Source organism: Excalfactoria chinensis, chromosome 1 (assembly GCF_039878825.1).
Source record: "Excalfactoria chinensis isolate bCotChi1 chromosome 1, bCotChi1.hap2, whole genome shotgun sequence".
NCBI classification, from domain to species: Eukaryota; Metazoa; Chordata; class Aves; order Galliformes; family Phasianidae; genus Excalfactoria; species Excalfactoria chinensis.
The window spans coordinates 123,293,874-123,317,611 of NC_092825.1; the positions used below are offsets into that span (position 1 = coordinate 123,293,874).

The 23,738-nt window shown below is 41.8% G+C and overlaps 2 protein-coding genes across 5 annotated transcripts in view; one reads left to right on the forward strand and one right to left on the reverse strand.

Annotated features, from left to right (window-relative positions):
* The window catches only part of CYFIP1 (cytoplasmic FMR1 interacting protein 1), a 57,882-nt gene that overhangs the window by 18,229 nt on the left and 15,915 nt on the right, over nt 1-23,738 (forward strand). For 2 of the 4 annotated variants that reach the window (XM_072334279.1, XM_072334263.1), the window contains exons 13-24: nt 1,144-1,269; nt 1,570-1,736; nt 2,590-2,737; nt 4,606-4,759; nt 5,987-6,143; nt 6,741-6,837; nt 7,181-7,257; nt 7,343-7,451; nt 7,676-7,795; nt 9,735-9,934; nt 14,386-14,473; nt 23,278-23,421. In XM_072334279.1, coding sequence (XP_072190380.1) covers nt 1,144-1,269; nt 1,570-1,736; nt 2,590-2,737; nt 4,606-4,759; nt 5,987-6,143; nt 6,741-6,837; nt 7,181-7,257; nt 7,343-7,451; nt 7,676-7,795; nt 9,735-9,934; nt 14,386-14,473; nt 23,278-23,421 — 1,587 coding nt within the window. Of the gene's footprint in view, nt 1-1,143; nt 1,270-1,569; nt 1,737-2,589; nt 2,738-4,160; nt 4,309-4,605; nt 4,760-5,986; nt 6,144-6,740; nt 6,838-7,180; nt 7,258-7,342; nt 7,452-7,675; nt 7,796-9,734; nt 9,935-14,385; nt 14,474-23,277; nt 23,422-23,738 lie in introns of those variants that run through there. The other 2 variants (XM_072334271.1, XM_072334287.1) reach the window with 2 other exon arrangements.
* Nucleotides 15,908-21,052, reverse strand: LOC140256908 (fibronectin type III domain-containing protein 9-like). Its single transcript, XM_072345798.1, has 2 exons — nt 20,663-21,052; nt 15,908-18,837 (listed from the first exon to the last, which is right to left on the reverse strand). Exon 2 carries the CDS (start codon nt 18,712-18,714, stop codon nt 18,061-18,063), a length of 654 nt encoding a protein of 217 aa, XP_072201899.1. The 5' UTR covers nt 18,715-18,837; nt 20,663-21,052; the 3' UTR covers nt 15,908-18,060.

The window sequence follows — 23,738 nt, forward strand, 5'->3', positions numbered from 1 at the left end:
AGTAATGTTACTGCTTTGAATATCCAGTAGCATGTGCCTTTTCATACACTGCATTTAACTTCTTAAATTATGTGGATAGGTGTTCACCTGTGAGCCTTGACTAGATGCTTTCCTGTGGCTCTTGGCACATGTTTTGTAGACTAAGACTTCATTTATTTTTCCATATCATTTAAAATAATACTGTTAAAAATATGCTTACCAACATGCAGTCACACTGGAAGTCAACGTGTTTAGTTGACTGTGATTAGATGTTGTGACTTAGTGAACTGAAATGTGGGAGGCCTTAACTGTAGACACAGAAAAGATGGAAGGGCTTCCATTAGCCAATGGGAGAAGATATAAGGAAGATTTTTATTAGGTAAATGTAGGTAATATAAAATTTGAAAAGAGATGAAGGAGAGGAAATAACCTGCAAAGAGGTTTGTATCTTAATAACTTACTTTAAAAACAGGTGCTAGTTAGAAAAGTAGCCATTTATATATATATATTTTTCAATCAGAAACTGCTTAATGCAGAAACTGAAGAGGAGGCTGTGGGTATGCATCATGTATTCCAGACTCTTGACTCTTACTTAAATAAAAGCTGTGTGCTTTACCTACAGCAAAGCACAACCTAGAAGGGGTTGAAGCAGGTGATATATTGTATGAGAGGAGACAGATTTGATCCTGCTTTGTTATACCTCTGTAGAAATCTCTCATTTTTACCTCTGTTTTTATACTGCCAGTTCCAGAACAAACCACAGCAGTCATTTTGTTGGGTTTTTGTTTGCTTGTTTTACCTCTTACTACTGCCAATTTTAGGTCCGTGCTTTTCTTTGTCTTTCTGATTTGTATCGATTCCCTTAAGTGCTTGTCACGCAAGTTCTTCTGCCCTCCCACTGAGATTTTCTTCTGGCATGGAGTAATTCACTTATTGATCTGTTTTCTGAATTCACTCAGTATCCACTAACCTTCTTACATACGTCATGTTCTGTTTCAGAATTTATGCAGGTTTTGAGAATGGAATAGTACCAAATATTTTTCAGATGTTCTCCAAAACGTCTCAGTATTTTATAAGCATGTTATTTGTGTTCAGATATGTTTTGTTTATCAGGCCTTTGTTATTTCCATCTTTCTTCTCCCTATACCGCTTTGTGAACTGCAGTATTCATGGAAGCTGGTACACCCAACTGACAAATACTCTAATAAAGACTGTCCTGACAATGCAGAAGAGTATGAAAGAGCAACAAGATACAATTATACCAGTGAGGAGAAGTTTGCTTTGGTTGAGGTAAGAAATTTTCCTTTTTCTTTTTAGACAGGGATTCTCCAAAGATTAATTCCATACAAAAGAGAGAACAGTCTCTATAAGCATTTTCTATGACTGTGCTGACTCTGAAAGTGCATGTTTTCCTTCATTCAAAACACAGAAGAGGCACAGGAAAACTAGCCTCTTCAGAGTAACTTTCTCCTTTGCCTTTCTGAACTTGTTAATTCCTCTTCTTTCCTTTTCTATATTGAAAAAATTGACTTTTTGAATAAATATGCAAGCAAAAATTTAAAAACCTTTTTTTGTTCTTTGTTTTTCCAGGTGATTGCCATGATCAAAGGTCTTCAGGTGCTGATGGGGAGAATGGAAAGTGTTTTCAATCATGCCATTCGCCATACCATTTATGCGGCTCTTCAGGACTTTGCCCAGGTCACGCTTAGAGAGCCATTAAGGCAGGCAATTAAAAAGAAGAAAAATGTCATTCAGAGGTAACGTTCTTCTTTTCATCTCTCCCTGTATTCTTTTCTCCAACTCTTATTAAATTTTGCCTCTTGAATCCACGCTCCCTTTGTAGGCTGTATGGTATTCAGAGTTAGCTTGGCTGATTGTATGTTGAGAGTCAGAGTAGATGACTACCAGTATGGCTGAGGTTGGAGTCCAGGTTGTCTTGAGCTCCTTAGCACTACCTCAGGATTTCTTTGTACAGGATTGCCTGTGGTTTATTTTTATCCTGTGGTTTATTTTCTCTGCCCCCTTGGCATCTTGCCTTGTTTCTTCATTTCTGCTGCTTGTACCTTATTAGCCTTCCATTTCTCTTCCAAATGCTCTGTCCCACACTGATTACTATGACTTTTTGCTTCATTTTTGTGTCCCTAGTTGTTTGATTTTTAAGCTTCACTTCTCCATCAGTTGTTTACTCCCAGTTTAGTTGAAGTATAACATTTGTATCAAATCCACCTGAATTCAGGAGTTCTGCAGGAAACGGGCATTTTTTTCTTCCTTTTCAATTCAAGCTCAAATTGTCTTGTTTTATTAGATTAACATGTCTGCATTTTATGGTGCATGAGTACAAAATGGCTTGACACATCACAAAGGCAAATTCTTGACAATTGGGTTTTGAGCCAGTTTCAGAGGTCAGCTTTCTTCTGACAAAGGAGGAGAGCTCTGGACTGTACTTTCTGAGGGAACAGTGTAAAACTATCACGTGGATCTGGCCTTGAAGATGTGGGCAAAGTTGTTTGCAGTTCCTCTGAGGTACCCTGAGCTCTAGGGCACTGTCTGTTGCAGGGTTTCTGTGCACTTGGATGCTTACAAGTCTGAAGCAGCGTGAATTGTGTTCAGTGTTTTGCAGGCCATCAGAAAGACGGTCTGTGACTGGGAAGCAGGTCACGAACCATTCAATGACCCAGCTCTAAGGGGAGAAAAAGACCCCAAAAGTGGCTTTGATATTAAAGTCCCAAGGCGTGCGGTGGGACCCTCCAGTACTCAGGTATTTTCCCATCTAACGGTTGTGATACTTGTCGGTGATTATTGCACATCATATTTTCACTCTGGCTAAACTACTTTAAAGTGCCGTTTTCTTTTGGAATGTTCTACTCTGATTAGATTTATATTTACCATATGCTTAACCAAATCATCTCTCTGGGTTGCTGTCACTTTCTATTCAGATCTGTGATTTTCCAAGTGTTCCATCTCCATAATTTGACTCAAAGAAATGTTTTCTCCTTGAGCTCCTAATATTTTATTATAATATTTTGGAATGATTTGATTATTTTTTAACTGTTTCCATTTTAGATTCTCTCTGATGTGGCTGGTAGATTTTTTTTCTTTTGGTTAAGTCTCATAAATTACATTGTTTTAAATTATATTTAGAATATAAAGTATGGGAGGGTATTTGAATCTTGACAAGATCCCTCATCTTGTTCAGTAATGAAAAAAAGAAACTGCTCCCTAAAATATAATACTGTGCAGCTATTAATGGCATTTCATTGCATAATGGTAATTGCATTTTCTGTGGCAGCCATCAAAATCCCATACCTAGACATCATCTTTATTTTCTCTGTCTCATTTCCCGTCTTATTTTATTTGTAAATTTGTTTGGAGAGTTTATGGCCTGGGTATTCATAGCCCAACTGAGAAAACAAGGTGCTGAGCACTTTGGGTGAAAAACTGAAGGCCACTGTGGTTTGTAAATCAAATATTTTTATATACATCACTGGGGAAGAGAACCCATGTGGATAACAGTCTTGGGTAATAAAAGATTGTGTAAGTTTTTACTGAGATGATTCTAATGAAGGTTTTGATTTCTAATTTTCTGAGGGAAATATAATCAACTTACAATATATGTATATGTATATATATACATCTGTGTATTTATCTATGTATCATTTATCTATGTATCATCTATGCTTGGTGTGTCTGAGAGCGTTGTTTCAGTGGCAGCTACAGGCTCGTTAGAGCACACAGTTCTCTTGTCATTTCTTCTCTTGGGGGGGGTGGCACATTTGTTTGTCTCTGCTAAGGGGAGGAGGTCAAACCTATCCACTCTGGGTACTTCTCTCTTAATCTCCTACAGTTCTAAAAAGGTTATTTGCAAATTGGACATGCTTGGCAATCGTTGTGAAATACTCTTGAGAAGCCAGTGGCTGTGGGCCTGACTCCACGTACGCTGAGGTGAATGGTGATTTTTTTCCATTCACCTCAGGGAGCACCGGGTGGCAGCGATTATTCTGAAGGAAGAAACCTTTCTGTTTTAGAAGTGTATTACTTTCCTTTGCATGCTTACTATGCTGCTGTTCATTTTTAACAAACTAACGCAATTTCTCTGCTTCTGTTTCCCCTTCCTTATTTACCTGTGTGTTTTTATTAACGGATTCTCTCTCCCTTGCCTGCCCCTGTCTGTTGGTTTTTAGCTCTACATGATTCGCACTATGACAGAGTCCTTAAACTCTGCTGAGCTGTTGAAGCAGCTCAAGGCTCTGGGACTGGAAAAGCTATTGCAAATGACACACAAGTTTCTGAGGCAGTCCTACATCTATCCGCCTCTGTTAAACTTTGGTGGTAAGACGTTACTTATTACTTCTACTCTTGTGGTGATGTGAACTGTTCCACTGCAAATGGTCTGCTGCTCAGAGTCGGTGGAGGCCCCTTGGCATGGGTAGGCATTGTGCTGCTGGGTAGGCTAGTGCTGCATCTGTTCCTTTTGCCTAAAGGCTTTTGCCCACACAGTGCCAATTTTCAGTTTGAAGTGGAGCAGTCGCTTACTGATAGTAATTCTCAGTGTTGCTCAACTAATGTGCCGTGTGTATTTTCCTTTTTTCCCCCCTTCCACCACAATTGTTTCCTTTAATGATACAGCTTTACATGGTGAGAACTATGTTAGAGTCCCTCATTGCTGACAAAAGTGGTTCCAAGAAAACCTTGAGAAGTAGCCTTGAGGGACCCACCATATTGGACATAGAAAAATTCCATCGCGAGTCTTTCTTCTACACTCATTTGATAAATTTCAGTGGTAAGATATGGAGATGATCAGTGTCCAGCTTAGCATGTCCTAACACCTCTAACACAACCTGGGAAATGTTTCCGATTGCCTAAGCCAACTTACTGTTGTTTTGTTGATCAAAAACCTCGGTCTGTCCAAACGTTTTCTGAGATGTGATATTCACTCTTGTGGTAGGTTTATTTTGACTTGTTGCACATTCATTTATAATGGGTCAAATTTCATATTGTTACCTCATTTTTTTATTTATTTTTTAATGTATTCATGCAAACAAGGGACAGATAATTTTTTGTGCATTGAAATTTTAAAAAGGAGGTCGTTTTTGTGTTTTGGGGTGTTTTTTTATTTTTTATTTTATTTTTTTTCAAGTGCAGAGGAAATGGATTCTCTGTTGTGGTAAATTTGATGTCATTTCACCACTTTTACTATTCAGTTAATTGTAATCGGAAACATGCTGTCCTAAAGAATTCACCTACTGACATTGAATGTGTTTAGTCTTTGTCATCGCCATGCCGTGTTGTCTTTCATTTTTGTTTTGTTACTGGACTCCTTTACCCTCAAAGAAGGGGGAGCCTGTTAATTTCTGTTATAAAGCTGCTGGTGAGCAGCACATCCTATTTTGGAAGGTTTTAATGTATAAAAAAAAAAGTATTTTTTGGTTTAGCTCTTAAGCCTTATACAAATGAAGGCTTGCGCTGAGTGTTTACTGGAAAGGTGGGAAAATGTATGTCTGTGTCCCCAACAGTGGCCTTAGAAACTTTTTGTTTTAATCCCTTCTTCATGTGTCTGTGTGTCACTTCCTGCCCGTCTGCTAAACAGAGATGTGTGGAGTGATTGATTCCTCCAAAGGGATGGATAGTACTAACGGTCCCAGTACTGTGTTGTCTCCTTCACCAGCTACTTCCCAAGTTCAGTGCACGGCTGAGGAGCAGACCCTAAATGAAAATTTAAATTAGAAGCCCCCCATAATGGTGTTCAGAATTTTTCCATTTAACTGGTAGTCTGGTCCATTCCCACAGTGTTTTCTGTAAGAAGGCACCTCTTTGGGGGCCAACATGGAGTTCAGAACTATTTCAGAAAGTCACGGGCTCTGCATTTTGAATTGAGTTTACACATTTGGCTTGTGTATGACTTAATTCCTGCTTTTATTTGTTTCACCTTGCATCATCAGAATCACAGTTGTATTGTTTTTGATGTACGTTTGTAAGAAGTGTAATTCTGCCTTATTTATCCCCAAAGAAACACTGCAGCAATGCTGTGATCTGTCCCAGCTGTGGTTCAGGGAATTCTTCTTAGAGCTGACCATGGGAAGAAGAATCCAGTTTCCAATTGAGATGTCAATGCCTTGGATTCTGACAGACCATATTTTGGAGACCAAAGAGGCATCAATGATGGAGTAAGACCTACTTGTGCTCTTCCACTGAATGACTATTCTTAACGATTGCCACTCTTTATAGTAATGTTACTGCTTTAATTGATTTTAACAAGCAGTCTCTGAGAAGGTATTCTAAACCATCATACAGTTTTCCTCTTCTCTTTGCTTATTTCCACAACTCACAGATTTTAATTCAAAGCAATTAAAATATTAAGTATTTAATTTAAATGTAATTGCAGCAGCTAAATATGCGTTCTTCTTCTAGGCTTATTTTGCAGTAGACCTTCTTAATAACGCAATATAATCAACATAATTGATTGCCTACTCAATATAATCCAGAGTACTAAGAGCAAGCATTGTTTCACCTGATGAAAAACTGTATCTGGAAAGCAAGTTTCTGACTGCAAACTTATCTGTAAAAATGATTAAACTAACAAAAGACTTTCTTAAACGAGCAAGTATGAATCTTTATATAAACTCCAAGAGCAAAAAATCTTGTTTATGTGATACACATTTAGATCACAATACTCAGTCTTCAAGTATGTTGACTTAACTATTTTGAAGAGCTATATCTCTACAGATATGTAACATTTTTGTTTGTTTGTTTGTTTCATTCAGGTATGTTCTGTATTCTTTGGACCTTTATAATGACAGTGCTCATTATGCGCTTACTAAATTTAAGAAGCAGTTCCTCTATGATGAGATCGAGGCGGAGGTAAAGCAACCTTACCTACAGAAGAAAAGTAGTCTGTACATTAATGTGTAAACTATGTTAAATGATGAGACCTATTGCAAGAGTTTCACAGCAGATGGAGATGAGGAACAAGTTGAGAAGACAGAAGATGGATGACTGATTTGCTGATGCATCGCAAGGAAATGTGTAGATCTTTACAAAACCCTTCACATTAATGCTGAAGGCTGAATGTCATCTTGTGGAAGGAACCTTAGAAACGTTAACTCTTCTAGTTATGCCACCTGAGTGGTGGAAAGTTTTGGATAAGTTCCTCTTTGTTAATGCTGAGTAGCCATAAATGCACTTTTTTTTCCTTTCTCTTAAGGTAAACCTGTGTTTTGACCAATTTGTCTACAAGCTGGCAGACCAAATATTTGCGTACTACAAGGCAATGGCTGGCAGGTAGATATTTCAGTGGCATGAACTTTTATTCATGCTTGGGTTTGCTGTTTGCTATACTTCAGCCGCTTTCTTCTTTTCTTGATAGCCTGCTTTTGGATAAACGATTGCGTTCAGAATGTAAGAATCAGGGAGCAACCATTCAGTTGCTGCAGTCCAACCGCTATGAGACGCTGCTGAAACAAAGACATGTCCAAGTGAGTTAACTCAAACTCTTTTATTTGCATTGCTGGGCAGTTTTCCAGCAGTGTTGATTTCTGTAAATACACGAAACTGTTTCTTTGCTTTCTGTGTGTTTGGAATGCAAATTCACAGTTTAAATGCCTGTTAATATGTGGAACCTCATATTTCTTTTAGTCTTTGTATGGCTTGTCTTGTGATTTGACATTCAGTCCAAAGCTTAGTGGCATTTTTTCCTCAGCTACTTGGTAGGTCGATAGACCTGAACCGATTGATCACTCAGCGAATTTCAGCAGCTATGTACAGATCAATGGAGCTGGCAATTGGTCGATTTGAAAGTGAGGATTTGACTTCCATTGTGGTGAGTGTTCCACCTTTTTTTCTTTTTCTTTCTTTATTTTTTTATTATTATTATTTTTTACTTTTCCCGTTAAAGGCATGTGTTCTTTTTTAATGGTACAAGGAAAAAAAAGAACAAAAAATCTCAAGTTTGGCTGAGTCCCCTCTAGGTGTTCTCTCAGTGATTAACTGCACAGTCACTTCTGGACAGAGGTGAAGAGGCTGAGCTCCTCATGAGCTTGAAGTGTAAAGAGCACCTTCAGAGAAGGCATATTCTAGGAGCTTTGAGCAGGCAAGGAGAGTAAGCATTCTTGTTATTTAAGTTTTGGGGAATGCCAACTTCTGCGTGTGCTTATATGTAAACTGCAGACCTAAACAAAACAGCGCTGTGCTCAGTGGAATCTCAAGGAGTTTGTTCAGCCAGCCAGCTTGGTTTTTTTTGCATGACAAAATCAAGGTAAGTTTTTTTTTGTGAAGTGATGAGATCTGGCATGTGGAAGGAGAATTTTAATTGCCAGACAACATGAATTTGACAAGTTAATAGTCAGAAATGCCAGGTGTAAGCTGTATCCTGTTCTGCTGGAATGAAAAAGATAAAAGGTTGTGCAAGAAAGTTTACGGCCAGTCTTGTTATGATATGTTTGTTTTTTCACCTGTGAGGTTGTGACATGCAGTTAACTCACCCAATTTCATGTCATCCTTTACTGCGGATAAATAAAATTCTAAGGCCAGGAGATGGGCAGGAGCCAGGTTTGTCATGACTTCTCAGTGCACGATGTTATAACATTTGAATTATTTAAATGTAGTTTTCTTACTGGCTAAGCGAACAGAAACCATTGATGATTCTTAGGTCATAGGTTCTTATTCTTCTTTGAGGTAGAAACTGGCAGGGCTAAGTTGCCATCCATCCACCCGTTGCCATCTTCTCTTTTTTTTCTTTGGCTTTACCTAGAATCATTTCTGCTTAAATCTGCTTAGTTTCCTCCATGAGAAACTGGTACTATAATAGTTTAACTTGTAAATAACTTCTGCTATTTTTGAAGCTAAATAAGTTAAATTAAATAGTGCTGTCTGGGAACACGACTGCACAGCGCAATGAAGCCCAGTTTCCACTGGATATTCCTTCATATGTCATTGGACAACTATAAGCAATGCTCAGTGGTGGTTTTTGAATGAGTGGTTGTGTTCTCTTTCTCTTTTTTTTTCCTTGATACATGCTGGTTAGAGGCTATGCTGTAATTTGCCTTGCAATTGCTAGACCAAGTCTGGTCATTAACACGTTCAGCTCTCTGTTCCATAAATACTAGTGTTTCGGTGTCTGGTGTCAAAGATGCATCATCTCTATTGTAATTTATTGAAAAGAAAGTGCCAGAAGCCATACTTGGAAATGTCTTTGTCAAGAGAAGAAACATTTTGAAAGGCAGTGCCTACATGTATAATCCACAGCTAGTGATTTTGTTGGTACTTTCACTATGTTTGTAAATGTCTCATCCTTTGTTGCCTCTTAGTAAGCTCTTTACCTGACTAAACCATGAGAAGGATTTATGATAAATCTAGTATTATCCCTAGCAGTTGTACTACAAAAGTTCAGTCACCAGCAAAAACCAACTTTGTGGTTGCTTGTAATGTAGGAGATGCAGAAGCTGTTTCTTGAACCTGTTTCTGACTCCATTTAAGTGTTAGAATTTTAACTTTAGCTTAGTTGGCTCATAGCTGTGTTTGAGACCCCTGCCAGCAGTGCAGACAGGTCATACCCTTGGTGTATAGACATAGAGCAGTCTTGGGAACACAGATGCCTTCCAACTTTGTAATTAAAGTAAGAGACTGGAGAGGAATCAGCTGTCCTTTTTCCACTGATAGTCTCCCATTCAATTAAGGTTATTTATGTACTTTGTTGAGGTTCTCTACTTTGTTAAATTTACTGCTTGTTTCTCTTTCCTCTTGATTTATTTTTTTTGTAGGAGCTGGATGGCTTGATAGAAATAAACAAAATGACTCACAAACTTCTGAGCAGATACATGACCTTGGACAGCTTCGATGCCATGTTCAGGGAAGCCAATCACAATGTGTCAGCCCCTTACGGACGAATCACTCTTCATGTATTTTGGGAACTCAACTACGATTTCCTTCCAAACTACTGCTACAATGGATCCACTAACAGGTTGGCATGGTAGCCTTTTGTTGGCAGCAGTTCTCTCGCTCTCCTGCAACTTCTCTCACAGTAATTGGTAACAAATTCCATCACCGTTCATTCAGTGTATGTTTTGCTGCTAGCGCTTTTCTTGAAACGAGGTAAAATGAGTCATTTTGCTAAGTACTGTCAAATGTATGAAAGACTGTTATTAGTCCACGGTAGAAATAGAATTTGGTTGCTGAGGTTACAGTTTATGACATTTTATGACTTAGTTATGATATGCTGAAAATAAAGTGTGTCCAAAAATACTGCTATGTGCATGTCAGAAAGACATTCAGTAAACAGGATCCTCAACTGTGTGATGACGGAAGTAAAATTATGTTCCTTGTTTCCGCGTTGATAAGAAGAAAAAGGGAAGAGTTCAGTGCTCACTGAATATGGTGTTATCTGCCTTGCTGCTGTCTTCCACGTTCCTGGGACTTGTGGCTATTTCATGTCCAATGGTTGTGTCTTACTGAGCCTTCATTAACCATGGAAGTCTTACTTTGAAGTATGTATCTTTTTGAGCAGAGGAAACATCCTAGGTCATTCAGTGGAGCTGTAAATTGTATTTCTTGTTATCTTTTTTTTCTCAGGTGATTAGTGCTACTTTTAGAAGTCTATCTTCTCTGATGGTGAGCTTTTCTTGTTTCACTCATCTTATGGCAGCAGAAGAACAGTGTGCTTCTGTAGTGTTAGAGCTTTGTTCCAGGTGTTCTTCCTTCGCACTGTTGCAGCCTTGAGGGAGAGTAAGTAATGGAAATAGGAAGCAAATGATAGGATCAAAGTTTGAATGAGTGAAAGGCACAGCACTTGGGCTTCCTGATTTTGTGCTGTTCTTAAGGATTTGTGCTGCTTCTGGCTTTTAAGCAAAACCTGATTAAAGCATTGTGAAGAGTCAGTAAAGTAATACTGAGTATTGGGCTATGGCAGGAGGAGAAGCCTGTTCTCATCTTTCACTCTCCTTGGAATGCTTTCTCTGTCTGACGTGTTCTTGATGGCTTTGTTGTGGTTTAGAGCCAAGATTCTGTCTGGAAAAAAAGAAAAAGTGAATGTTGTGTTTAAGTTTTAGCCAAGCTTTTGTTACGTGAATCTGTTTGCACAGCAGTGTTGAGCTGTGCATGTTGATGTTTGATGTGATGTGTTAAGGATCACATCAGCATAATATTAAAAGAAAATCTTGATGAAAGGTTGATACTTCACGTGGCAGCTTTAATAAAAGATGTCCAGTAGCTCCTAGCATTTGTTATTCTCTGTTCATTTTGGCTATGAAGACCACAGTACCAATAGGACAGCTGCTCGCCTATTTAAAAACTGCACACAAATTGAGTTAGGCTGTTCCTCAGGCTGGTTGGGTAGTTAATTCAGGATAATTCATTTAAGAGATACTGAAAGGAGGCATCTCTTGGGCAGATCTGTTTTCATCACAAAGTCAGTCTAGTTTCAGGAGAAAACGGGAGTGTGATGAGAGTTAATGGCAGACACTCAATATTGTGCCCTTTGGTATTTTTGCTGGTGGAGGAACAGGTAATTTCTAGCACTTCTGTAGTTCTCAGTCGTGGTCATTATTTCTGTTACTGCCTTGCATGAACTTCAGATTGATGAGTTATCTGTGTATTTAAGTGAGCACAAATAATTGTGTACAAGTACATGGGTGAGAGTGACAAACTGCATGAGCCGTCTGTTTAACTCTTGATAGGTAATGAAAGTATATGTAAGCAAGGGGAGCAATGGAACAGTGAAAGGTTAAAAGAAAGAGAAATGAGTATGGTGGGTAGTAGAGATGAAGGTATTGCTTGGGGTGGGGAGCTAGAGGCAGAGGTCCCAGGCAGTGTGAAGTACCCGTGCCTTGCCTTCTGTTAATTCGAGTGGAGCTGACGCATGAGGGTTGTTCCTTTAAAGTTAGTGTGCTGATCAGATTGATTTGTGCCTAGCATACTACTTTGGAAGGTTTTTTCCCAGCAGTGCTTGAACTTGGTGATTTCAAATGTTTGTAAGAGCTGAAATGGTTACAAAGCCTGTGGGTTTTATTCAGAGACTGCCGTTACTTATGTAAAAGTATTGAAACATGGCATCTTTAATTGTTTGGGATTCAGGAGTATCTTTATATGACATAATATACTGAGATGAAACAATGAAGCTCTTATCAAAAGATTTAGGAATTTAATTATTGCAGTTGCTGCTTTTCTGAATGTGTGTTTCTGACCCTTAGCAGACTGCTTTTCTCCCATTGCTTTATCCAGTCCTTCTGTAAAGCTCTGCGAAGCTTTCTCATTCATGACATGCTGTAGTGAGGGCTTCACAGGGAAGCTGTATGCTGTAGGAAAAGGCATCTCTCTTCGGTTTGTTCTGAAGCTGTTCTGGCCAGTTCTTACACTGAGAGTGATGATGAGAGTCCATTTCTCACTTACCTTTTCTTTGTTGCTTGGGACTTCTTTTAAGAGCTCTCTTCATGTTTGCTACTCCTGTAGCTTTTGTCTTCCCGATTGGTCTGGTCTTGTTTTTGAACAGTACTTGGCACTTCATGCAGCAGCACACTGCAGTGTGCTCGGATACTGCAGTGATGGACAAGCTGCAGAAAAGCCAGATAACTGGGTTGTGCAGTGTGCTCTTAAATCTTCAGAGCCATGAAGAAACAGCGGCCTAAATAGGAGCTGAATTTTAGTAGCTGAGGTTTTGATCAAGTCAAAGCAATCACTTCATCCCTGTGCTGCTCACGTAGTATGCTTTGCTTTTCTCAGCAGCTTGGAGAAGGGATCAAGATTCATTAGCAATGTCATACAAATGCTTTTAATATGCACTGTGCTGTATGATGTGAAAACAGGTGTGCTTGATATTCATGTTCAGGAAGGGTGCATTGGATCTAGAATGAAGAGATGTAGGAACTGTTCTTTGAGCTGGTGGGTTGGGCAGGCTGGAGGTTGAAAAGATCCCTATCCGTTAGACAGGGAAGTCCAGAAGGATACTTTATGAGGAGGGAGGGAGAGACTATGGTGAGGTGAAGCTCAGAAAGTTTATGAATGAAGTTGTGTGATCTGGTGCCTGTGGCAGCAAGGAAGTGGGATCACTAACCACAGTGGTCCTTTGCAGTTTTCTCTTTATATTCTTAAGTAGATGATGGCAGTTGGTTGTAAAGTGCTCACCGTGAGCTCCTTCCTGGGAGGTATCACAGAAACACTGACATAACGTGATTTGATCCTGAAAATACTTACTTTAGGGCTTGTGTCATCCTTTAGCAATCACTGCTGCAAAGCTCTGTTTAGCCAGCAGGCTTTTCATCCACTTAATCTACTTTGGCTGCTTACAACCTGTGTTGATTAAAATGGGTAAATTACTGAGATCATCAACAGTGATTAAAAATGAAAAGAACTGATTATCCTGTAATGCGCCAAAACCTGCAGCCAGCAGCACTGGAGGGGAAGTACAATCTGCCTTGCATTATTGTTGGTATTCAGAGAGTTGATCCCTCAGTCCTTGAAAGTGGTACATCTGTTTCTTGGAAGAGGAGCAGGAGGAAGGCAACCTGCAGGATGTCAGAAAGAGATCAGATCTGCTCACTGAAAAAGACTGAAGAGTGCAAGTGATGCTGAACTGTTATGGTTCCTAGGAAGAAATCACAGAATGGCTTAGGTTGGAAGGGACCTCAAAGCCCACCCAGCCCCAACCCCTGCTGTGGGCAGGGCTGCCCCCCACCAGCTCAGGCTGCCCAGGGCCCCATCCAACCTGGCCTTGAGTGCCTTTGGGGATGGGGCACCGCAGCTTCTCTGGGCAGCTGTGCCAGCACCTCACCTCTCTCTGAGTACAGGATTTCCTCTTACCATCTAATTCAAGTTAGGTTTATTTGAAGTTATATATTCTCAGAAGAATAATTCAGATTACTCAGAAATAAAACGTAGTAGAAATAATTTTAAACAGAATGATACAATTTGTACATGTTTGGCCGAGACAGATTTTGTTTAGGTAGCTGTTCTGTTTTCAGCTACAAAATTGCCATAAATAGAATACCTACGTATTTACAAGGGGAAATGATTAATGAATCGTTTATTTTGTGTGTTAATTCAGACATATTTAAAACAAAAGCACATCCAGGTACAGTATTATTTTTCAATGTTATAACATGCTGCAAACTTCCCTTTCTGAAACCTTTTCCTAAATGCAATTTCTTTTGGACACTGTCAGCTGGACCAGCTTGACTGGATGCAAACACTTGATGTGCAATTCTTAAATGACTCGTTTTCAGCTTCCCTATGCCCATGCAACTTTGTGCCTTTTAAATTTAAAGCAGTATTAGGGTTATCCCTTTCCCCATCCTCAGGTTTGAAAGGCTACCAGTCTGGCTTTGTTATACGTAGACAACAGTGGTGTACAGGTTAAGGTGCATTAGACACATACCTAATAACTCAAGTGTTAATAATTATGTCTTTGTTTTATTATTGTAGATTTGTTCGGACCGTGCTGCCATTTTCTCAGGAGTTCCAGAGAGATAAGCAGCCCAATGCTCAGCCCCAGTATCTCTATGGATCAAAGGTGGGAGTTTATTCTCTTCACGTTTATGGCTTGACAATATTTAAGGGTACTGTTTGACATTAATGTTACAAAAAAATATTCATATATTTTACAAATATGAAAGTGACATAAATGGACTCAAACACATTCTGTGGTTGTGTTAAATTCAGTATTTACTTCATTTTTAGACTGTGCCATGAAGTATATTTGAGCCAAAGTGCAAGTGATTAGTCTGATGGTTAGTCTTGCCTGACGGCTAAAAACAGCTGCTCCTTTCAACCACCTGGCACTGCAGTTGCTTGTAGCTGCAGAGCAGGCTCAAAGAGTAGTCAGCTGGGGAAGGGAGAATGAGAGCCCATGCTGAGTGCAACCACTTCCTTGCTATGCTGCCGGAGGTGTAGCAGGAGACACGGGAGCAGATGGGAAAAGCAGCTTCAGTTATTGTCTGACATAGCAGGAAATGAGACACTTCTACTGTCCTAAACGATCAGATACTAAACAGCTTAAATTATTTCAGAGAAGATGTAGCATTTCTTTGGCAACGTCAGCCCAAGGATGTCACAGTCTGTGTTATAAGCTTGGCGTTCTGATCAGCTCATCTCCTCATCTAGTATCGGCCTCGTGGTGCTTTGCAGGTTCATGTGGGGTTTCTGCGGAAGCCTGTGTGATTTGTACTTGTGTACTCTGTACAGTTACACGTCTTAGTCATAAAGAATGTGCTGCTTCTGTAAATTTGTCATGCTTTAGCATGTAAAAGAGTTGGAAAGCTTCACCTTTTGGTTTTATTTTTAACACGGAATGGCAACAAGTGATTATCTGGTCCCGTGAGAAGTGTTTTTATGTAATTGTTCTCCAACTGGCAATGGTAAATTATAGGAGCGCAGGATTCTCTTACATTAGAGTTATTGTGTTCTTTACTATTTTAGGAATTCACCAGATGCTGTGTAAAGAGCAAAAAGCTCTCTGAATTTAGTACAGATTGCTAATGTAATTTATCTAAAGGATGATACAGTGGGGTGACTGAGGAGGATTTACCGGGGAACGTTTTATCAGTAAGGTTACATTATTAAAATGAGTTCAGTAATCTTTACTGTGAGAGCCATATGTTTTTAGATAGCTGAATATTTGTCTATATTGCTGTGAAGAGGAGCCATCAAAGGGGTTCTTAGATGTTTTGTTCTTACCAAGAGAGCGGTGAGGTGCTGGCACAGGCTGCCCAGAGAGGCTGTGGATGCCCCGTCCCTGGAGGTGTTCAAGGCCAGGTTGGATGCACAACGTGGTCTTTTATTAGACATGGAGGTTGGTGGCCCTGCCTGTGGCAGGGGGGTTGGAGCTTCATGATCCCTGAGGTCAGTTCCAACCCAAGCCATTCCATGATTCTGTGTGTTTCTGGAGCAGATGTTGTGACTGGATGCACCTGTGTTAGCAAGGATTCCTTACTAGTTCTCAATTTTTACAGAGGTTTATTTCTTTAATTCTTAAATCCAATACGTTTTGGAGTTGAGAATACCAGAATGGAATTGTAAGAGGGACGTTTCTATGTATGCAGCAAGTAACAGGTGGTATTTCTTACATGATGGGTGCTACAAATTCCAGCATGATACTACTGTGAGATATTATCCTGTGCTCTATACAGCCAGTAGATGCACTCTGTGGCAAGTTTCGAGTCCTTTAACTGTTAAACTGTTCAGTTGCTGCATGAGTGGGTAATAGAGGAATATGGAGCAGCTATGTATTTATTTTTAGTCTTTCTGAGTTCTTGAACTGCTCGTTCCTCACCCACCGCCCTGTGGTGCAGCCCCTTTCCCTGCCCCCCAGCTGCCCCTCCCCTGACAGCTCCATGCCGTTCCCTCGGGCCCTGTCACTGTCACACAGAGCAGAGCTCAGCGCTGCCCCTCCGCTCCCTGTGAGGAGCTGCAGCTGCCATCAGGCCTCCCCTCAGCTCTTGTGCTCTGCGCTGAGCACACCAAGAGACCACAGCTGCTCCTCACACACCTTGCCCTACAGATCCTTCACTATCTTTGTAGTCCTCCTTTGAACACTCTTTAACTGTTCTACATCCTTTCTGTGTGACAGTGGCTTCCATTGCCTGGCTGTCAGTGCTGCGCTTGCAGCACCTTCAGAGCGTAGTTGGCAAGAGTACCTGATTATAAAGTGCCTGTTTCTGTAGACCAGAATTTAATAGTCAGCTTTCTGCCTTAAACAGCACTTGCTGAACTTTTTCCATGCTTGTATGTCTTCTGCATTTTGTATGTGCTGACTTATTTAGTGGAAAAAAAACCCCTCATCCCTCTGGAAAATACTTCTCAGTATAAAGATAATGGTTTGTATCTATACTGGTGTGCAAATGGACACCGGTTTGCCCTATGCCACATCTTGTTATCAGCTGGATTATTAATTAGAATCTTTGCCTGCCACCCTTACCCTTTTTTGGAAGCAGACCTGTGGTGTTTCCCTTACGCTCTGAAGAGTTTGTCAGTGCATTAACAACAGAGAAGTGCTGTCATCTTCACAGTTTATTGAAGACTGGTGTCAGACAAACGCTTGTCAGCTGTAGGAAGTGCTGTGCAGGGATGGAGAACACGTTGCCAGCTTAATGTAACAAAGAGTGAGTGTGTCCTTCTTTTAGAAATACCATTTTTACACAGCAAGATTTACTATGTTTTTAGGGACTTTAAAGACATTTAAAACAGGGTGACACACAAGCGAGACAAGATGCATCGTTCTGCAAAGGTAAACAGGTTTCTGTCTGAGGATTTTGCTTGATACTTGGCCATGAAGTCCAAGGCAGAGTGAGATGAGGAGCAGATTTGGTTGTTACAAACAGGAAATGCATTTCAGCATGTTTTTACTTCCTTGCCCTTTGGCTGTACAAAACTTAAGAATATGGTTGGATGGAAACTGGCAGCTGCTGGATGAGTTCTGTCATCAAAAAAGGAGGAAGGACCAGGAGTTGCTTCTCTGAACTCAGTTGCCTCTGTGGGAAGTCACTTGCCTGCGGTGTGGAAAGGAGCTTGTGGTGGGAGCCAGAGAGCGCCAATAAGGTTAGCCTGAAGCATCTCTTTAGCTGCGTGGAATTGTCCTTGCGCAGGTGCTGTACTGTGTGTGTACAGCTGAGTGGAGGCTTCGGAGAATACAATGAAAACCCGATGAGTGTAGCTGATGTGCTGTGACTGAGCCATTGCTGAATGTGGGCACTATTGAGAATGAGAGAGAAGTGGTCAGAATTGGGTGGTGACACATGTACCAGCAAGCTATCCTGCTCAGGGCTTGTGCTTCAATATAGCAAACTGAGCTCCCGTGTGGAAGCTTCTATTCTTGTTTGTATTTGTTAGGAAAAGGAAAAAAAAAAAGAAAAAAAGGAATTAAAAATTAACTTGGTCACTGTTTATGCTTGTTTTTATGTCTCTTTGCTCATTTAGATGAAAGGAAAGCAACCAAATCCACCCCCAGAATTCAAAGCCCATGGCTTGGTCCATGCTTCTTTTTGTAACCAGCAAACTTCTGGGGAACCTCAGCCTTCGCCCAGGGCATCAATGACTGCATAAGGGCATTGGAAAGGGCCATGAAGGCAGCAGGCACAGGTGGGAGTACGGCTCTGCCGTGATCTAAGGTTCCCAGCTGACAGCGGAGCACTGTTGTGCTGCTGGAGCTCGTTCCTGGCCGCTGGAGACCATTTGGCCAGTCTCCCTGCAGACTGCAGGATTCTCAATGATGGTGGCCAGCTGGATGCCATATGGCTGCCTCTCCTCACTGTCCTGTAGCACTTGGCTCTGCCCGCTCGGCTCCTCCAAGTCATGTGCCTCCCTTGGAGAGGCCCTGGCTTGCCCCCGTGGCCGCTCACGCCTTGCACGGCACAGCAGGTGCAGGCAGCCATAGAGGAGGATTGCGGCAATGATGAGCAGCAGGAGGCTGCTGGCCAACCAGATGCCCAATGCCAGCTCCTTCTTAGTGGTGCTAGCGGATGCTGGGTCTTGTTCCAGTGTGTTGAATACCTGGCACTGGTCGCTGGAAGGGCTGGCGGACTGGCAGGTGACACACAGGAGGTACGTGGTCAGCGGGGTGAGGTTTTCCACCACAAACGAGGAGCGGCTGGCAGGCACCCTCTCCTCCTTCTGGAAGCTCTTCCTGGAGTAGCTGGACAGCACGCTGTTCCAGTTGGGGTGGTACATGACACTGTAGAAGCTGTCGGCACAGCTGGCCATTCTGGGCCAAATCACCATTGCTGTGTTTCCCGTGATGTTCTGGATGGTTATTCCCATTGTGGTGCTGCTGTGGTGTACTGGCTTTCCCAGCAGTGATCCCCCTTCCCAAAGGAATTATTGCTTCCCAGGATGGAAACTGAGATGCTGCAGCACAGGGGATGCTGTGTGAATCATAGCACTCTGTAATTCAAAGAAGGAATTTGTTAGGAAACAATGCTTTTAGCTTTAAAACTGCATAGTTCTTTGCCAGATTAAATGTTAAATGTGTGCCTGTATTAGTTGAGCCATAGCTGCTGCCTGTCCAGGTGACCTGCTGTATCCTGTCTCTGAGAGATGGACCCAGCAAAGGGTTTGGTTTTGGGGAGCCACTTTCTTCCAGTGGGATTTTCATACGACCATGCTCTCATAACATGGAGCCAAGGGGGGGGATTGCCCTTAGTATCCCATTCAGAATTTGCCTCCTCTCTTTTAGGTGCATAAATGTGATACAGTCTGTAGAGTAAAGGCCAGAGGAGTTTGCGTTCAGGTGACATTGGGTGAAACAAAAACTCCTCAAGACTAGAAACATCCTTTACAGTTGTGCAGGGTGCAGCCATCCAGCAGGGAAAAAGTGAATGTAAACGAATGCATTAATACATCTCTCCTTTGGGACAGAGATGGAGTATTCTGGTTAGTAAAACAAGCATTTCTGTTAGGAAAAACAATCTTTGTACGTAGCCTAATCTTATGGTAAGGGACACTGCTATGAAAATGTGACGTTGAACCTTAAACCAAACTGAAACTCTTGTCTGGGTTGGCATTAGACTGAAGACGGCCAGATGCACCACCCAACTAATTAACTCCTTACCTGTTGCAGTTACTTCGTGCCCGATGAGTATGTTGATTAGCAGGGTTTGGGTTGGTTTCGTATGTGTTGTTTTGTTTTGCTTTGTTTTTCTCTCTCTCTAGCATTTTATTTTATTTATGTGGTGATTTCTGTAATCCAGTTGGTGAGCAAATGATTTCCTTACTTGGCAAATGAGGGATGGCAAGAGTGGCAATTGAGTGATACATTCCTTTGGCCACCCACAAGTCTTTGATTTTTTCCAGTCATGGCTAATTGAAAACAAAACAGCATGCAGAGCCATCACCAGCCAGTATTTTAGTCTCCCATCGTGTTTGACATTAACTGCACGTTCTCCTTTCCTGCAGGTGCGTTAGCACCTCTCTACTAGCAGCTAAGGCAGCCGCTGTGATGGCCGCACACTGTTGACGTCAGTCACGGTGCCCTGCTGCCCTTTGGAAGAGCTTTCTCAAGCTGGGGTTAGTTGGTGAAATACAGCTTTCATCATTGTAATGCTTTTTTTTTCTTATTTATTTATTTATTTATTTATTTAAATTACTAATATTCTTTCCTATGCAAAGTTTGGTCCATAAGGAGCGGTGCTGCAGTGGCACAGGCTGCCCAGGGAGGTGGTATAGTCACCATCCCTGGAGGTGTTTAGGAGCCATGTGGATATGGCACTGAGGGACGTGGTCAGTGGGCAGGGTGGGGGTGGGCTGCTGGTTGGACTGGGTGATCTCAGAGGTCTTTTTTAGCCTTACTGTTTGTGTGATGATATGGTGCTGCCTTCCTGATCAAGTTAAGTGCTCTCTTCTTGGTACAGCAACCGGATAAAGGAGCTGAGTTTGCTGTCAGATAAGCTTAACAGAGAGAGACATTTTGACAAATACCTGACTTCTGAGCATCAGTAGGAGCAGAGCTTTTCCTTGCTCAGTTGTCTCTTTTCTAGCTGGTGAATCCCAATTATTTAAAAATACAATCATTTCTATATAGAATGCTTCCCTATAGAAACATTTATTCATCACGGCATTTTCTACATAGAGTATTCGATGCTTACCTAAATAACAATAACACTGTGGTTTTTTTGGTCATTATAACACAACATTTGCTACAAGATGCGTAAATCGGAGCAGGTAAATGTTTGGAAAGCACCATGTGGTGTTTTGTGAAGGCGGTACTTACCGTCACCTCCTGGCAGAAGTGTCAGAACGGGACTGTCGGGTGCTGATGCCGTGGAAATGAATGGACAGGCACCAACCGTTCTGCATCGCTTTCCTCAGGAGTTACTGCTTCGTGCTCTCTGTTGCCAGTTTGCTTTCTCTTCTCTTCAGACTCCCGGGACCGAGTTCTCTCTGCTCACTCCTGTCTTTTTCCCCACGGTGCTGCAGTGCGTGGTTTCTTTGTCTTTTCTACTCGCATTCAGGCAGGGCCACATCTTGTCTAAAGGTGCTGTTGCCTTGGTTTTCAAAAAACACAGAGGAGAAAAATGATGTCCTTTCCCTTCCCCCCCCTCCTTTGCTTGCTTCACATTGGGCAGCAGGCTGCCTGCACATCCCCGTTATACGCTGCTCTGCCTGTACCGGTGGTGCTGTGAGTGATTTATGTTAGCACTTGGATGACATCAGCAACCAGTAACTCTTCTTTTTTTTGTGTGTGTGTTGTTTTGTTCACTTTCAGGAGGGGAGGGAGCAAGGCGTAGCTGAACAAACGTGAGCTCCCTCTCTCTACCTTCCCCTCCCTCCGCGTTAGTGGCATTTTCCCTTGGTGTTTGATGGTTTAGTGCACCATTGGGGGAGGGGGGGGAGCAGCAGTGCTGTGTGATGGGGTTTTCTAAATCTCTGGTCCTGCTTCGCTTTACTGCTGATCCGGTGCTTACAGGCAGACCGGGTCAGGTGCTTCTCTGCAATGGAAAAAGGTGTACTGTTAGATTGGCAGACTTACAGGTATGCACTGGTGAGTTGTTTGTAATGAAACCATGTTTTTAGGGCTTGCTTTTCCATGCCAAATTTCTGCTGTGTGAAGGGGAGCCCCCTTCTCTTAACCAGCAGCACAAAGAGCTCGTGGCAGTGGGATGCTTTAAGCCAGCGAAGGAAAATTCTCTCTGTGCTGTGGCTGAAACACTTTGCACATGTTTAATGCATAGATCTACCTGACTGGGAACATGAAGAGAAATCGGAGTCTTTCCATTTTTGGGATAACTCTATAAAACGTTCCATATGTTGGGACGTTTGTCTGCACACGTAATGTTTTAACAGTTCTCATCCATTTCAGTGCCCCAGATCCTCTCAGTGCGAGCACAAATCTGCACCAGTAGGTTTGTTGTATGTGAGGGACTGCAGCTTCGTGCTGTCCAGTCAGTGGGAGTTTGGAATTAGCATTGCCTCCAGCCCTTTAATGATCGTTGTGGCCCTTTTGCTGGACTGCAGGTGAAGTTGACAAACCCCCCCTTTGATCCACAGCTTTAGCACACGTTTTCTAAATCCCTACCCAGCATCAGTTTGTGTATTTCTGCGTACTCTTTGATGTAGACAGGGCCCCGATCCTCACTACCCAAACAGGCTGTGGAATGTAACGATAGAGCACAGCATTGCTAAAAAAGACCTGGGATACTGGTGGATGAGAAGCTGGATGAAAGTCAGCAATGTGCCCTCAAAGCCCAGGAAGCCAACTGCATCCTGGGCTGCATCAAGAGTCATGGTAGGGTGAGGAACGTGAGCCCGCCCCTCTGCTCTGAGCTGGTGAGGCCTCACCTGGAGTACTGTGTCCTTATGTGGAGTCCTCAGTACAGGAGAGACATGGACCTGTTGGAGTGTGTCCAGAGTACCACAGAAATGACCCAAGGGTGGAACACTTCTACAAGGACAGGCTGTGAGAGAGTTGGGGCTGTTCAGCCTGGTGACCTGAGCGCAGCCTTTCAGTATCTAAAGGGGGGCTATGAGAAAGAAGAGGACAGACTATTTGGAGGGTCTTTTGTGATAGGACAAGAGAAAATGGTTTCAAACCAAAAGTGGGGACATTTAAATTGGAGATAAGGAAGTTGTTTTTTTTTACAGTAAGGGTTGTGAGGCGCTGGCATGGGTTGCCCAAAGAGGTGATGGATGCCCCATCTGTGGAGACACTCAAGGCCAGACTGGTCAGGGCTGAGTGACCTGATGTAGCTGTAGGGTGTCCCTGTTTGCTGTAGGGGAGTTGGGCTGGGTGACCTTTAAGGGTCCCTTCTAACTTGATTCTGTGTTTCTTTATAAACTCCAAAAGAATTTCTGTGAGGTTGCATCTCAGACTTGGATTTGCTTTAATCTTGTGTACAGCTGGGGGGGGGTGCAGGAAAGAGATCCTTATTAATTAGCTAGAAAGAGCAGTAACTGCAAAAGGCAGTAATGGGGGTCCTCAGAGGTTTACAGCACCTATTATGAGCTGAAAATTGAAGGCACTTCTTTCAAGATGTGTTGTACGTAAAATGGACTGCGTGGGAATAGAAGTTGTGCTTCAAATTCACCTACCCATCATCCTTTTCTACTTATGTAAACAGAAAAATACACGAGTCAATGTTTGTGACTGTATAAATGACAAGTGAAAGATGTCTGGTGAACAAATACTTCTTATGGGTTTTTCTTACTTAGCAAGGGAGTTCCTGCCTTACAAAAAGGAAGCTTTATATGTTGACTTTTTGGATAGAGAGCGAGATGCGAGGTTTATGTTGTAGAGTATTAAAAACAAGGCACTGTTTAAATGAGATTCTTCATAAGATGCAGTCAGCTGCTATTTTCATTAATCCAGTCTGTTTTTCTCCATTTTAGGCACTGAATCTGGCATATTCCAGCATCTACAGCAACTACAGGAATTTTGTTGGCCCCCCTCACTTTAAAGTCATCTGTAGGCTTCTTGGCTATCAGGGGATTGCTGTGGTGATGGAGGAGCTGCTGAAAGTCGTCAAGAGCCTGGTATGCCATTGTCTCTCAGTTTTGCTATCCCAAACAGCTTCTGGTAGGAAATATCTTAAGGAAAATGAAGTGGAAGTCAGATTTCTAAGGAAATGAAGATCTCAGCTTAAATTGAAATGTTACACCCACTGACGTTCAGTATAAGCTGTATTTTCCTGGTGTCTGGTGAAAGCTGTAGATCTGCTTTTGGAAGCTGAGCAGTGTTTTGAAAATCTTGAATTCTGCTTTGGGGATTAATGTAATTTGTGGAGGTCTACGCTGCTGGTCCTGGGTAAACTGGAAAAGTATAAATGTTTCAAATGAGTTGGCTGCAACTA

What these genes read in the sequence shown, in the direction of transcription:
- LOC140256908 (XM_072345798.1), bottom strand. Translation starts at nt 18,714, where the DNA reads ATGGGAATAACCATCCAGAACATCACGGGAAACACAGCAATGGTGATT.